This window comes from Stegodyphus dumicola, chromosome 1 (genome assembly GCF_044657685.1).
Source record: "Stegodyphus dumicola isolate Sdum_Otavi_A_Nest chromosome 1, ASM4465768v1".
Lineage (NCBI taxonomy): Eukaryota > Metazoa > Arthropoda > Arachnida > Araneae > Eresidae > Stegodyphus > Stegodyphus dumicola.
In genome coordinates this window covers 142,163,978-142,179,943 of record NC_140768.1, presented here as the reverse complement: position 1 = coordinate 142,179,943, position 15,966 = coordinate 142,163,978, and the positions used below count along the sequence as shown (strand labels likewise).

General features: G+C 31.9%; 1 protein-coding gene across 1 annotated transcript in view; it reads right to left on the bottom strand.

The window, feature by feature from the left end:
• Nucleotides 1–724: 724 nt before the first annotated feature.
• Nucleotides 725–15,966, bottom strand: part of LOC118201057 (core alpha-(1,3)-fucosyltransferase-like) — a 51,834-nt gene continuing 36,592 nt past the window's right edge. Inside the window, exons 4-5 of the mRNA XM_085821473.1 lie at nt 7,490–7,923; nt 725–1,196 (exon numbers count right to left, since the gene is read on the bottom strand). Coding sequence (XP_085677599.1) covers nt 845–1,196; nt 7,490–7,923 — 786 coding nt within the window. The 3' untranslated portion in view covers nt 725–844. The remainder of the gene's footprint in view (nt 1,197–7,489; nt 7,924–15,966) is intronic.

The window sequence follows — 15,966 nt, the reverse complement described above, 5'->3', positions numbered from 1 at the left end:
TTTTGTAAAACTTTAACGAATTTTTGATTAGCAAACTCAAAGATTTCAAAGCGAGCAATAGCAACACTGTATGAAATAAAAAAACATTTTTATCTCCAGCGCGCGAGACTGTGTATCGGAAATTATAAAGATATGCTCATTTTAAAACTATTTCGAGGTAATAAAGGTAACACACAAAACGTTAAAAAACAGCCCGTTTGGCGTATATATTAAAGTATATCTGAAAGCTTTCAGATATATATATGTGTATATATCTGAAATATATATATATATATATATATATATATATATATGAAATATATATTCTGGCGTATATATCTGAAAGCTTTCAGATTTTTATATCTTTTATTTATTTTTTCATCATTATTTTTACTTTTTATGTCTGTTTTAATAAATGTGTAATAGAAAAAAAATAATTTTGTTAAAAGCTTTATTTTATTTAAAAAATTATTTTATTTTTATTCTTATTCATTATTTGTTTCCACCTAATTCCCGTCCGACAGCTGCTTTTAGATTGTGCATTCTGAGCAAGCAGTTTGAAAGTTTAGACCACTGTTGTAGGTTTCCTGTGTTTCTTTTCTTTCGGATTAAGCAGTTTTGGGCTAACCGGGAGAGTCATCCTGAAATTACTGCAGTTGATTAAGAGTTCAGTTTTAGGTACTTAACACACATTTTTCCAGGTGTTCTTTTCCCTCCTAAAAGGAAATAAACCACACCACGCCAATTAACTAAATCAAGATTTTATTCCATTCTAACAAGTGTGTAATTGAGGTATACAGGGTTCGAGACCCGGATGAACGACTTCGGAAGCCCTAGAAAAACCTTACTGGTTGGCAAACGCCCACTAAGCGGGCGACGGGGAGGGGATCGAAGATGTTTCTGGCCTTCTCCACTCGTTTTTCGTGCACGTGCCCTTGCCAGCCCACCACGTGTGGATGTCCGTATAGACCTTAGGGACGACAGGGGCGTGGAGGAGGGCGCAGAGGCGGCACCAGAATCGAGTGTTGATGAACTCCCCCCGGTTCTTCCATTGGAAGTAGGAGTTATAGAGGGTGTCGTTGCTGTCCAAGAGATGCAGGTAATGGGCTAACTCTGCGGGACCAGCGAACTCCTCCACGTGTATGTAGGAGTTGGGGGGAGAGGCCCTTGCATAGTCCTCTGGACGGGCTCCCATGACTATGGGAATGACGTCGTGGCTGGAAAGAGAAAGATGGATGATATCACCCGTATGTAATTATCAATTTTACACACAAAATATCAATTAGATATATTAATGTCGGTAAAATAAGAAAACAGCAAAATAAAATTCTAACATTGATTAGTAATCGTCCATTAAATCTCCTTTCAATGTGTTACTTCTCATTTCTGTCTCAAAAGTAGTATCGTTCTTTAATACTCCAGTTGTAAATGGATCTTCGTCATGTGGTTCTTATACAATGTTAAAAACGCACATACTTACATAACCGCGAAAGGGATATTGAAATATTTTATACAATATTAATGACAAATTTTCAATAAATGATAATAATGACATATTTATTTTAACTATGGGCTTGTTAAAAGTTTTGTTTTTAGCTAACCGATATTAACAAAACGGAAGCATAACTTCACTAATTTTAATCTAGTATCAAAACCTTCATCTTCGCACACTTCTAATGCTTCTATGCTTTGAAAAGAAACAGTCAACCTTTCCGGAGCGTGAATTTGCGCGTATGCGCAAAGCATAGCATTATCTTAACTGTTTCTATTTAATTTCTCAAACGCTAAAATTTCAATCCTGCGCAGTGCGGTGCAGAGGCCAGTTTGCTATAGCAGCGTAGTCTTTACAAGAAACCACGTACTCGTACTTGGCGCTGCCAGACAGATGAGTCAACTAGGCCGAGTTATGATCATTTCATTCATACTAGCAGAGCTGTTACACTTTTTTACCAGTGTTTATCTTCTTCTCCTTTTGTGATTCTCTTTCTTTAAATTTAAAAAATTCAATACTACGTCAGCTGGCAGTAAAGGATCTCCAGTTATGGAAGAATGAGAAGTCAAAAAGTTAACCGAGAATGACGGAAGAAGAATTAGATGATCTTTATTACGCCAACCGACAGTGAAAGCAGCGATAATGAAGGAGAAAGTAAACCGCCTTTAACTTACAAGATGTCAAACGAATGGTTAGAAAGGCACGAGAAAGGCACTGATTTTGCAGAGGACATTGACCCAAATAAAAAAACAAGAAGACACTTTATGACAAGTATTGAAAACTTAGTGTTCCTTACCGTGAAACTTTTAAAAACTTGTATCAGTCACCTCCTTTAAAGTTTTATCGAGATACAGGGGTCAATAACGACCCTGTTACAAATGTAACAATGCACTAAAATGCATTAAGTTAACACTGTTTAAAAAAGTATTCGACTTTTAATTATGAATAACTGTTGCACATCTAATTAAATACTCGTATTTAACTTTGAAAATTAATGACTTCGGAATAAATAAAAGTTTAAGACCTCTTAATTTTACTACCACTTTAAGAAAAGGGGGGGAAAGGCTTTGATTCTAGGCAGATAATATAAATGAAATAAAACTAAAACGAATACATCTAGCTAACATTTTTTTGAATTAAAAAGTTAGATTTTAAATTTTGGCTTTTAATTATCGATAACTACTATAACCTATTTAAGTCAATAGTTCAGAAAAAATTTAATTATTTTGGAATAATTTATCAAAATCGAGAAAAATGTTTGCACTCATTGATTTCAATACCACAAGTAAAACAAAAAGAAAAAAAAAAGAAAAGAGCAAAGGAAAAAAGAAATAAAACAAAAAGAAAAGAAAAACTTTGATTCTAGACAAATAAAATAAAACACTTAAGTATATTCAAATAAAAACAGACTCCCGAAATTAATTGAAAACGTCGCTTTAAAATGTTTTGGGCAAAAACATTGTTAAACATTAATAAACGTTGATCAACTGAACACGTCTACGCCAGAAAGAAGAACACAGAAAAAAAAAATTAATTGTTCAAGATAATAATTAATTAAGACAAATTAGGAAGACTGCCTGTTTTCCTGGAACAAATTCTCAGATTCATGTTAATTTAAAAGTATATTCAATCGATAATTATATTTTATGCACACATAACTTCTTCAAGCGCATATTACTCTTCTGTTCAAACTTACGAAGACATATAATATTCACATTTTGTTTAAAAATGAAATATGAAATTTAAAAATTTTATGTGAACCTAAGAACAGGTTTTAGCTCAAAATTTGCACTTAAATAAAATTAACGACTTATAAATAAAACTGCTTAATTTGATTTGAGTAACACTCCCCCCGTATAATCGCAATCGTCGATTACGTCAATCTTAGTGTGATATTTCTAAAAGTAATCAAGATTAACAGCATGAAATTTTATATTTTAAAATGTAAATCTAACGACAAAAATCAATTTAGCTTTCTAGTTTGCAAACATACAAGTTTTGCCTGAACTGTAGTATTAATTTTGCTAAAGTGTAATATTTTAACTCAAACTAGATACATTTTTCAGCTTCATTTAATGCTAATAGATGGCAGCACCATACACAGTGAAGTTAACTGCTAATAGATGGCAGCACTATACTCAGTTAGATGACTTATTTCCATTCTTCTTATATGTTTAATATTAAAATAAAAAGCAGTTTACAGTTATCTCTCATTATTGCATGCATTAGCACTTTATTATCCTTAACGAATACAATACCTAGCACCGCATATTTGAAAAGTTATGATTTTGGAAGCTGAGCTATGTTCTGCAGTTCACGGTGCCAACTCCATTATCGTAGATGCATGATAGAGCCTCATATTTAACAGCTGTAGTTGTTCTTTTATGTGTTTTCAAAAATATCAAAAGAGTGTTTGAATAGTAAGAAGAATAAGTTAAAGATAATTTTGAATTATTTAAGAATAAAAATATTATTATTTTTAATAAATGTGATATATTAATAAAAATAAAATAACCTCTTAATAACAATCATTTACAGCGTTTTACACTGTTCTAAAGAGCAAGGAACATGGTATTCCACAGGTTTTAATAAGAACTGTTAGCTGGAAAGCAACAACGGCAACGTGAACCTAAGATGGGCGAAGTGATTTCAGAACTGAAACATTAATATTTATTTTTTGTTAAAATTTAAATATTCCTTCATTGGCACATAGGATTTCCACTGATAGCGGAAACTCAATAACAGCGAAGTGAACCTAAGATGCGTGACATGAGTTCAGATTTCTAATATACCGTGTTTACTCGCTTAATAGTCACACTTCCCCCCTCCCCCCCGTTTTGAAGTAGAGAAAAATCGCCGAAAGTGTATACTATGGTGCAGTAGATTTTCCCGCATAAGAGTCTCACTAGACTTTCACAATAAAAAATTGGCAAACAAAAAAAAAAACAAAACAAAAAAAAAAAGTTCGACTATTACACAATTACACAAGTAAACTCGGCAAATGCTCTGAATGTTAAATCCGTAATTGTGTTTTTTTTTTTTTTTTTTTTTCTGAAATCTTATTTAGACAGTGACCTTCCTCTTGTACTGAAGATCAAGTGTGCAAAGTTTCATCAAGATCGGAATAAAGCTGTAGATTTGTATGAGTTACGCACACAACAAACGACCACTCCTCTTTATAAATACAAATGGTTTTAATGAATCCAGTTTTCGTGAATACTTTCACGAATTCAGTTAGTAAATCTATATATATAAAGAAGAAAGTCTGTGTGTTTTGTCCTCTTAAAAAAATAAATAAATAAATAAATAAAAATAACCCAGTCACTACTATAGCTATCGTCACCAAACTTTCAACAATTCTTTTCTGGCTCCTGGAAAAGGTCGATGTCCATTTTTTGCTTTTCAAAGCTAAAATCAGAGATATTAATTAAGAACTCGGAAAAACGAATAATTTTCGCCCTCATTTCTCCGAGTGGCAACAGTGTCGCGCGTTGGAGATAAAAATGCTTTATTTCGAAAAGTGGTGCTACTGCTCGTTAGAGTTTGTAAATCAAAAATTTCTAAATGTTATAGTAAGTCTACACACATAAAGAAGAATGTCTGCTTGTGTGTGTGTGTGGTTTTTTTTTTTTTTTTTTTTTTTTTTTTTGCGTTATTGATTTCTGATTAATTATGATAAATTTTTGCCCATTTAATCGACGAATATAGGTGAAATATTGGATGGAACTTGAGCCTTTCCGACAGTTTGATAAAAAGACAAAAATCATTAAAAACTGCGTGGCACTGTTGCTGATATAATGAGACGGAATTAGCTTATTTTTTTTATCGAATTTTTTTACTTGGGTTTCATATCGCATCAGACTGAAAATTAACTTTGAATCGTATTTTTTGCATCGTTATTACAGAAGGATTACAGCGGTTTCGTTCTCTCTTTTGTTAGATACATTACTCTCAATCTAATTTAACTGGCATTGGGTACTTCCTCTAGTTAATGATAATTGAAATAAATTTGCGTTTATAGCTTTTAAACTGCTTAGTTTGTTAATTAATTACAGAATAAATTCGAAAGAAAACTAAAATATCTTACGCTTTAGTGAACGACAACAGACTATCGCCTGGAAGATAAAAATAATTGAATTCGGGCAGTGGCAATACATTTCTATTAAATTTCAGAATTTGTTTATTAAAATCGAAAGATTGCATTTTGCCTAGTGGCAATACACTTTTTTTAAATTTCTGAGTTTTTTAATTAAATTTGAAACATAAATATCTTAAGCTTCGCAGAGTGACAAAACAAAGCTTTACCGATGATCGATGAGACAGTGTACCTACAGCGTTATTTTATAGATTTAAATATTATCAATTTAAAAACTGACGTAAGTAAATAGTTAAACAAAATATTCAGCATAACTAATTAGATAAATAAGTACTTACTACTGCTTACTTCCAAATTACTTATGAATGAGTGGTAAATTAATTAAGAATACTTTTATTAACCATTTTACATGAGTATAAAACCTTTTATTTTCCTAAAAAATATTAACTATTGTAATATTTTACATAAGTGTAATAATTTGTGGGTTAGTAATTTTATTTTGTAAATATTCTCATAAAAATTTTATGTTAGAACATTTAAAAAATTAAATCCCAACTAAATAAAATATTTATCTTCTTAGGATATCACTTGACTGCAAAATGTTTTCTTACCTTTTGCATCACTCACCTCCAAACGACATCGCACTGTAACTGGTGTTGCTATAAGGGCTTTTCGTTGTATTTTGGTATTTTTGCCATCTCGACAGGCGCAAAGTTCCTGTCGTTGGCAGTTGCCAACAACATGAGGCTGTTGCACTCCTTGCCACGAGGATTTTCATGGGATCTAGTTGACTATAGGTCAGACTAGTGAGCATTAGCAACAACGACAACATTAATTTTACGGTAGAACATTAGACGGTGCAGAAACTTACGGTAGTAGAATTAATTACCGTACTAATTACTGCAATAAATTCTACGGTAGTATTTCTTATGTCTTTTTCGGGGGACATACGTAAAAATATGTTATTTTCGGGTAATCGTATGCAAAGCATACCTCATTTAAATTTGTCAAACCGAAGTTCAAGTTAAAGATTCATCACCAATTAAGCTCGCTATATAAAAATGTGTTTAAAGTGTCTTCAGACTAAAAATAATTGACACGTGTTTACGAAAGACAAGAATTTCGCTATAAGACCTTCTGTAGGGAAATCGAATTTACGCGAGCCACAATGCACCATGTTACATCCCCGTTACACATACACGAATAAAAGCAGTATTGTGATGAAACTCGATCTGGATGTACTTTTATTTTGGGGACACCCCTACAAACGCACTCATACAAACACATGCTCAAACGAACACATACAAATATACATTTACAATCATTCAAAAATGTAAGCGCATTCATATGTATATTCACCTACACTTTCTAACTCCCAAGGACAAAGCAAGCATATAAGTGTACACATACATGTTGACGTGCATACATGAACGCATACATACACATGTAGGCAGTTAATCATTCTTGTAAGAAAAACCTGTCCACCAGTTACCGCGAGGTAAAATCGTTCAAAACTTGTGATTCAGTCTGGGTTGAGATACCGGATGGATGGGAATTCTCGTTCTTTTTCCGTGTGGTCATGAAAGTACTTAAAGAGTCTACCCTACAACGTCTTATGAAGGCATGCCATCTCTTAGGCAAATAGTCCCTCATGTGCTTTGATGTAAATTAAATAATTTAATACTCATATGAAACGTACACAAACGCATCCAAATGCGCCAAAAAAAAAAAAAAAAAAACTCCACAGTTACAAATTTTTCAGACACCATCATACATATATAAACATATAAACATATTCGCACAATTGCACCTCAGCAGTGTTTCTGATAGTGTTTACATGATGTGTCTTACAAATGTTGTGTTTAGCGGAACTAGCCGCTAGGCCTATGACGAGTTGGAATAGACAAAATTGTGAGACTTACCCTAAACCGTTAATAAAGAACTTCTCTGTGATGTAATCTCTGCAATTGGAGTTCTCGAAAGCCAAGTAGAATTTGTATTCTCTGTTCAACATGCGGAAGCAGCGAGCGGCAGTCGATCGCGGACACCGCCGGGGACCGCATTTGCCGAACATGTCCACTTGGATGTATTGTGCAAGTTCCCGCACATATTGAAGACGGCGATTGCGAGCTGCGCAGTTAGAGACGAACCATGCAATCTTCCGTGTCTTGCCAGCAGCGTAGTTGCGTAGCGGCACAGAGTCGCTGTTATCGTCCTCGTCGTAGGGCACGAATTTCTCGTAGGGCGCCACTACGTCTGAATCGTGCCTGTATGACGCTGTCCAGTTAAAGAGGCCGGACATGTCTGCGAAGGACTGTGTGTGGAGCGGGCACTCCAGAAGGAACAGTAGCCATATCTGGAATAGGAAAGTTAGGTTCCATGACAGCAAAATGATTCTATACTCAGTTATATTAATATATGAGCCGTTTTCTTTGAAATTGATTAAGCCCATTTTTGACAAAAGGTTAATTAATGATAACAATGAATGCAATCTGCTATGACCTTTTATCTACAAACAATTCCTAAGAAAATCCTTCAATAATTATCTTGAATTATTGAATCTTGATAATTATCTTGAAAGTGGTGCGAGTCCACTTTCAACTGCAAAGACAACATTTACTTCAAAAATTTTACTACATAATTTCTCTACTTCATTTTATATATGTGTGGCAACGCTGTTAATGACATAAAAACTTTCGTTCGTAACTGGAATTTTAGTACTTCGCCCGTTTATTGTATAAAACTTAATCCGTTTAAGTATGAAACTTAGTAATGTGTTTGTTCTCTTTGTTCATATAACTTTAAGTAAATAAGTACGATCGATTACCTCTAAAATTACTAGTTGTTAATTTTATAACAAGGGCGCATTTTATATTATATAATATTCGAAATAGATAATGTCATCTTAGAATCGGAGAGTGATTCAGTAGGTATTTATAAGTAATTAATTTCTTAATTCGATTCATTTCCTTCTATATTTTAATTAATTTTAATATTTTATTAGTATTATTTTACAGAACTCATCCCAATAAACAGAAAGAAAAGACGAATTTTAGAAACAAACTCTGATGAAAACAATACATATTTAATTAAAATTTCATAAAATATTTGTTTGAATCAATTAAAATTTCATTTTTAATATTTCATAAATGTATGATTTTCCACATTTTGTTGATTTAAAAGTGTTGTAAGTCCATTTGAGGTTATCAAAAGCATAAATTTCTTTTAAATAATACTTTAAAAAAGATCACATTATAAATTTAAATCAATTTCATATTTTAAAAACATAAAATGAGAGTATTAACACATACTAATATTTTTCTAACCATTCAAACACAAACCCTTAAATATCTCCATATAATATACAGTGGATTTACACCACTTTCAAAGAATCGTTATAATATTACGAGGCGTATTCGGAAACTAAATACCGTTTTGAAAAAAAAAAAAAAAAAAAAAAAAAAAAAATAGTAAAACAATTTTTTCGAATCCAATTTTATTTTTACATGAAAATGTATGTCTTAAACTATTTTTCAACATAGTTTCCGCCTATGATCAAACACTTGTCATAGCGGGTGACCAGTTTTTGTATACCATCGTCAAAGAAACTTCCCGCCAGTTTCGATAACCACGACTCTACAGCATTTTTCGTGTCATCGTCAGATCCAAAGCGCTTGCCACCAAGCTCGCGCTTCATGTGCAGGAACAAGTGATAGTCGGACGGCGCCAAGTCCGGGCTGTACGGCGGGTGATCGAACTGCTCCCAATGAAACTGTCGAATTAACGATTGAGTGACACCAGCAGTATGGGGCCGAGCATTGTCATGGAGCAACACAATTCCTTTACTGAGCATTCCTCTTCGTTTGTTTTGAATGGCACGCCTTAGTTTTGTTAAAGTCTCACAATATCGTGCCGCATTAATGGTTTCACCTCTGGGAAGAAATTCAGGAAGCAAAACGCCTTTCCTATCCCAGAAGACAGAGCACATGATTTTTTGTGATGACATTGCACTTTGAACTTTTGTTTTTTCGGAGAATGAGTGTGTCTCCACTCCATCGATTGTTGTTTCGATTCTGGTGTGAAATGACACACCCAAGTTTCATCACCTGTCACAATTTGGTTTAAAAAGTTTTCTCTCTCATCACTGCACCGCGTGAGAAATGTCAGGGCACTACCAAGTCGCTTTGTTTTGTGAACATCAGTGAGCATTTTGGAACCCATCGGGAACACAGTTTGCGATAATTCAAGCGGTCAAACACAATTTCGAACAAAACAGTATGTGAAATTTGTGGAAATGCCTCTGAAAGAGTTGTCATTGTGAAGCGTCTGTTTTCATGAATTGCTTCATCAACTTTCCTTACCAAATCATCGGTGACAACAGAAGGCCGACCACTTCGAACCTCGGCGTGGACATTTGTTCGATCTGCATTAAACATTCTTACCCACTTTCTCACCATTCCATCAGTTATCGCGTATTCACCGTAAACTTCTGTCACTTGACGATAAATTTCGGCCGGTTTAACATTCCTCGCGTTCAAAAATTTAATCACGGCACGAATCTCACAGTCAACAGGAGAACTAATGGTCTTAAACATTTTGAATGTGCACAGCAAACTGAAAACACAACATAGAGCAACCAAAATGGCGACAATTGAAGGTCAGTGAACAAGAAAGACTAGTGCGCATGCGCGGAACGCTTACCACAGCGCTGCGACGGCGCTAGAATGAAACGGTACTTAGTTTCCGAATACGCTACGTATATAATCAACTTGACATTTAGTATATAAGCATATATTAACAACTCCCAGTTATCCGGTGCAGATTAACTTGATCTCGTCCAAAAATAAATTAATTTTTTTTTATTGAGGTGTAATGCAAAAATAACTGTCGCACATTATCAGTGTGAAAAAAATAGCCGCGGAAAATTCAGATAAGAAAAGAAAGAGAAAATTGCTCCTTGATGCCATTTATTTATTTCCTAGTTTTTATGTTTAAGTAATGTGTGTTTAGATGTTATTAAGATGTGATGAAATATATAATACAATAATTATATTAGTAATAATATTCAAATAACAAATATGAATAAACTATAATTAGAAATGCATCTTAAATTATACACAATATTTTCATAAGCAAATATCGAAAATATAAATCAATACGTCAAACTAATGTAAGAGATATTATATTTAAAGTATATGAAACTAAGTTCGTATGCGACAGTTAGGATTTTGTTTTACATTCTAGGAAATCTTATTGTTCCTAACGGTTCTAAGTGTCATCATATGCAACTTTTAGCGCAAAATTTTTATTATTTGTTCAGTTTATATTACATATGATTATTTAGATTGATGTATACCAAAGTTTGGAGTGTGAACATGCTATTATTATGAAATTTCTATTTGATATAACTGTAAATAATGCTTTATATAATTATAGGGAATATTTAAATATTTATAAAATGATTAATGGGATTATTATAAGAATCACTAAATGTGGTTGTTAGGGTTGCTTTTATGTCCATTTCCCTTTTTTAAACCACAATGATGTATTATGCAAAATATTATGCATACTATGTGATTAATATGTTATTAGTATTACGCAAAATATTTCGTGTGATCGATTTTCAATGATTGATATGCAGTGTAATTTCCTTTGATTAATTTTTTGTGATTGATTTTTAGCAATTATCAGATAACGGAATGTACTCAAATAGTGTAAATAATAAACCACAGTTATGAACAACAGGTGAAATCTTGCAAAATATTTGATGTGACCAACAGTACTAAATATGTAATTCCTACCAAATATCTGAAATATTGTAAAATAATATATTATTAGCAATCCGGCTGAAATTTGCATAGTTGGATGTGTCAGCGAGGATCCAGTCCTGTACCGAAATGTGTCGGATGGTGCCCCTTCTTTGTATAAATATATGGAGACGTTACTCGGTGACTCATGGTGATTAATGAGTGTCTTCGATGCTTCATTCTGTAACATTATACTTGATGCCAGTTTATTAAAAAGTAGTTTCTTTATTTTTCATGATGTATGAATTATTATTGCAATATTTGCATTATTATTTCATGATGTATGCATTATTATTGCATTATTATTTCATGATGTATGCATTATTATTGCATTATTATTTCATGATGTATGCATTATTATTGCTTTATTATGGCATTATTTGCAATATACTGTTTTTATTTAGAAAACTGATTTTAATTGACATAAACAAATAAACTTATTCATACTACTTGGAAATAAAGATAATGTGTTGTGCCAATTTAATAGCTTCTTCATTTTATATGATGTCTATTCTTCCATATTTACAATGTCTTGCTTCTGTTTTGAATACTGATTTAATTTATATAAGCAAATAAACTTATTTATACTACTTGGAAATATCAATAAAGTGCGCCAGTTTATTAAAAGCCAATTTCATTATTCTTCGTGATGTTTATTTCTCAATTATTTACAGTATGTTGTTTTTATTTTGAATACTGCTTTAATTGACATAAGCAAATAAACTTATTTATACTACTTGGAAATACAGCTAAAGTGCTATGCCAATTTATTAGTTAGTTTCCTTATTTTCTATGATGTTTATTCTTCCCTTATTTACAATGCCTTTCTTTTGTTTTAAAGAGTGCTTTAATTGACATAAGCAAATAAACTTATTTATACTACTTGGAAATACAGCTAAAGTGCTATGCCAATTTATTAGTTAGTTTCCTTATTTTCTATGATGTTTATTCTTCCCTTATTTACAATGCCTTTCTTTTGTTTTGAAGAGTGCTTTAATTGACATAAGCAAATAAACTTATTTATACTACTTGGAAATACAGCTAAAGTGCTATGTCAATTTATTAGTTAGTTTCCTTATTTTCTATGATGTTTATTCTTCCCTTATTTACAATGCCTTTCTTTTGTTTTGAAGAGTGCTTTAATTGACATAAGCAAATAAACTTATTTATACTACTTGGAAATACAGCTAAAGTGCTATGCCAATTTCTTAGTTAGTTTCCTTATTTTCTATGATGTTTATTCTTCCCTTATTTACAATGCCTTTCTTTTGTTTTGAAGAGTGCTTTAATTGACATAAATAAACTTATTTATACTACTTGGAAATACAGCTAAAGTGCTATGCCAATTTATTAGTTAGTTTCCTTATTTTCTATGATGTTTATTCTTCCCTTATTTACAATGCCTTTCTTTTGTTTTGAAGAGTGCTTTAATTGACATAAGCAAATAAACTTATTTATACTACTTGGAAATACAGCTAAAGTGCTATGCCAATTTCTTAGTTAGTTTCCTTATTTTCTATGATGTTTATTCTTCCCTTATTTACAATGCCTTTCTTTTGTTTTGAAGAGTGCTTTAATTGACATAAGCAAATAAACTTATTTATACTACTTGGAAATACAGCTAAAGTGCTATGCCAATTTCTTAGTTAGTTTCCTTATTTTCTATGATGTTTATTCTTCCCTTATTTACAATGCCTTTCTTTTGTTTTGAAGAGTGCTTTAATTGACATAAATAAACTTATTTATACTACTTGGAAATACAGCTAAAGTGCTATGCCAATTTATTAGTTAGTTTCCTTATTTTCTATTATGTTTATTCTTCCCTTATTTACAATGCCTTTCTTTTGTTTTGAAGAGTGCTTTAATTGACATAAGCAAATAAACTTATTTATACTACTTGGAAATACAGCTAAAGTGCTATGCCAATTTATTAGTTAGTTTCCTTATTTTCTATGATGTTTATTCTTCCCTTATTTACAATGCCTTTCTTTTGTTTTGAAGAGTGCTTTAATTGACATAAGCAAATAAACTTATTTATACTACTTGGAAATACAGCTAAAGTGCTATGCCAATTTCTTAGTTAGTTTCCTTATTTTCTATGATGTTTATTCTTCCCTTATTTACAATGCCTTTCTTTTGTTTTGAAGAGTGCTTTAATTGACATAAGCAAATAAACTTATTTATACTACTTGGAAATACAGCTAAAGTGCTATGCCAATTTATTAGTTAGTTTCCTTATTTTTTGTGATGTTTATTCTTCCCTTATTTACAATGCCTTTCTTTTGTTTTGAAGAGTGCTTTAATTGACATAAGCAAATAAACTTATTTATACTACTTGGAAATTTAAATAAAGTGATAATAATAGTTTTATTTTAGCTATAGTACAGGTTATTCCTCTTTTCTTTGTTTTTTAACTGTTCTAGGATTAACCGTAATCTTATTTAATCAGCCTTGAATCTAGTTCCAAATTCGCAATAAATATTCAGAATTCAGTGAATGTATCTTTGGAATTATAATTGTCAGTTTTTTGGTGGTACTCAATTCTGTGAGGAAAACGATAAAGAAATATGAAGAAACTTTCAATCCAGTTCTTCCTAACCCTTTTATAATTCTAAAATTTTAACTTTTACTGCTTTATTTCAATTTTCCTGGACAGACGGCGTTACGTTCCTTTCCACTTTGCCTTGTCTATCAATGTGCATATAGAATGGTTGTCGCTTCTTACATCTTATCAATTTTTTTCCATACTGCGAAAGAAGGGAGACTATGTCTCATATTTTTCAAATTCTATAAAATTTTAAGCAAAGTGCACGCCCGTCATAAAACTGCTTTTCATAATTTAGGTGGATGAGTTTCTCTTTCCATTAAATAAATGCATTATTCATTTTTTCCATCAATCCTGATTAATGATTTCGTTGATCCTGACCAGCAGTGTTAGGTATAGTTCAACGCTGGGAATGTGCCTCTAGTCAAGAAATACAATATTCAAGTACACAGAAGTCCATTAAAGCACATGATGCGAACTCTTTCTAAAAGGATGGTAAACGATTGCTCCATGCTTTATGTTCCATTAAATCTTACTTAATTACGAAATCTACCTACATTAATCGTCAGCAAGTGTATGCTGCAAATAATACTGCGTATTGTAGCATAAAATTAAACTCGAAGGGTAACTTCTTACGGGAAGCCTCTCCCTTTTCAAACTCCTGCTGAAAGTATCATTGATGCGAATTACATGAAGTATATTATGGATAAACCTAATAATTTATTACTTTTTCTTTTAAAGTTATTGAAATAAAAACTACATTTCACATTTATACATGTTTGAACTTACGATGAGGGAGTCAAATACTGTAATCTAATACATTTTAAACACGAGGGTTGTCCTTTTTCCTAGGAAAAACTAAGAGAAAATTCTAAAAAATTTTTACTGATTTTATTCGAAACCTTAATATTTATCTACTGTTAGTTAATTATTTATGTACGTATGAATGTGTTTCTTGAATGGCCTCACTTAAGTTCAAAATTGGTCGCTCGAAGCCCGTATTTTCGACTGTTTTTTTAATTCATTTATTTCTTATTTCCTTCAAATTTCGGGAACTTTTAATTAAGAGCTCTGATTTAAAAGCTTTGTGTTGCCTCTCTGCAAATTGCAATATATTTGACTTCGAATTTAATCAACAAACTCAGCGATCTAAAAAAATATATTACTACTGACCTAATTAAGGTATTTTTGTCTTCCATGCGGCTGTGTGCCGTGCTTCATGAAACCATGAGCTAGCATTTAGTTTTTCTTTAAAATTTATTCTGTTTTTAATTAACAAACAAAACGATATCAATGTAGTAAACGTAGATTAATTTAAAGGCTAGGTAATTAAATTATAGAGATGAGACCAAATTAATGACACTAAATTATTTATGGATATATATCAAGCATTTGATAATGCCTACGACAATCAAAAGAACCACATATTCATATAAAATTAAAAGGCTCTAATCTAGTGGTCGTGCAGTAACAGAGATCAGCTATAGAAGTAAGCATCAGTTTACACATTGAAAAGCCTTGCAAAGCGATATTAGTTATCAATGACAAGACAAGACAACGGTTTAATTTCAAATTTTTGAGAGAAACTGTATGAAAACTTAATACGATATTCCAGATTTTACATTCTAATTTTATATTTTTAAAATTTTACATTAAAAATGTGTATTTAAAACTTTACATATTTTAATCACCGCAGAAAGTTTAAAAGACCTCTTTAAAAGTCATTGTATATGACCGTATTTAATATCTGTTTGCTGTATTCTCTCATATGGCAGTTGATTTTTATACTTTACTTTCGACTACATCTTCCCAGCGGATAATATTAACTTGATCCCAGAAATCAGTACATCGCTTCTACTGAGATTCGCAGACCCTGTGTAATATGGAGTAATGTACTTAGTATCTGTGGATTTTTGTAAAGACTTGTATTAGTGCATTCATACTTAATATCTTCGTAATATTGCATTTAGTATCCGTATATCTGAGTTCTTTCGCATCTTATCATATCTGTGTATCTGTATATCTGAGTTCTTTCGCATCTTATCAT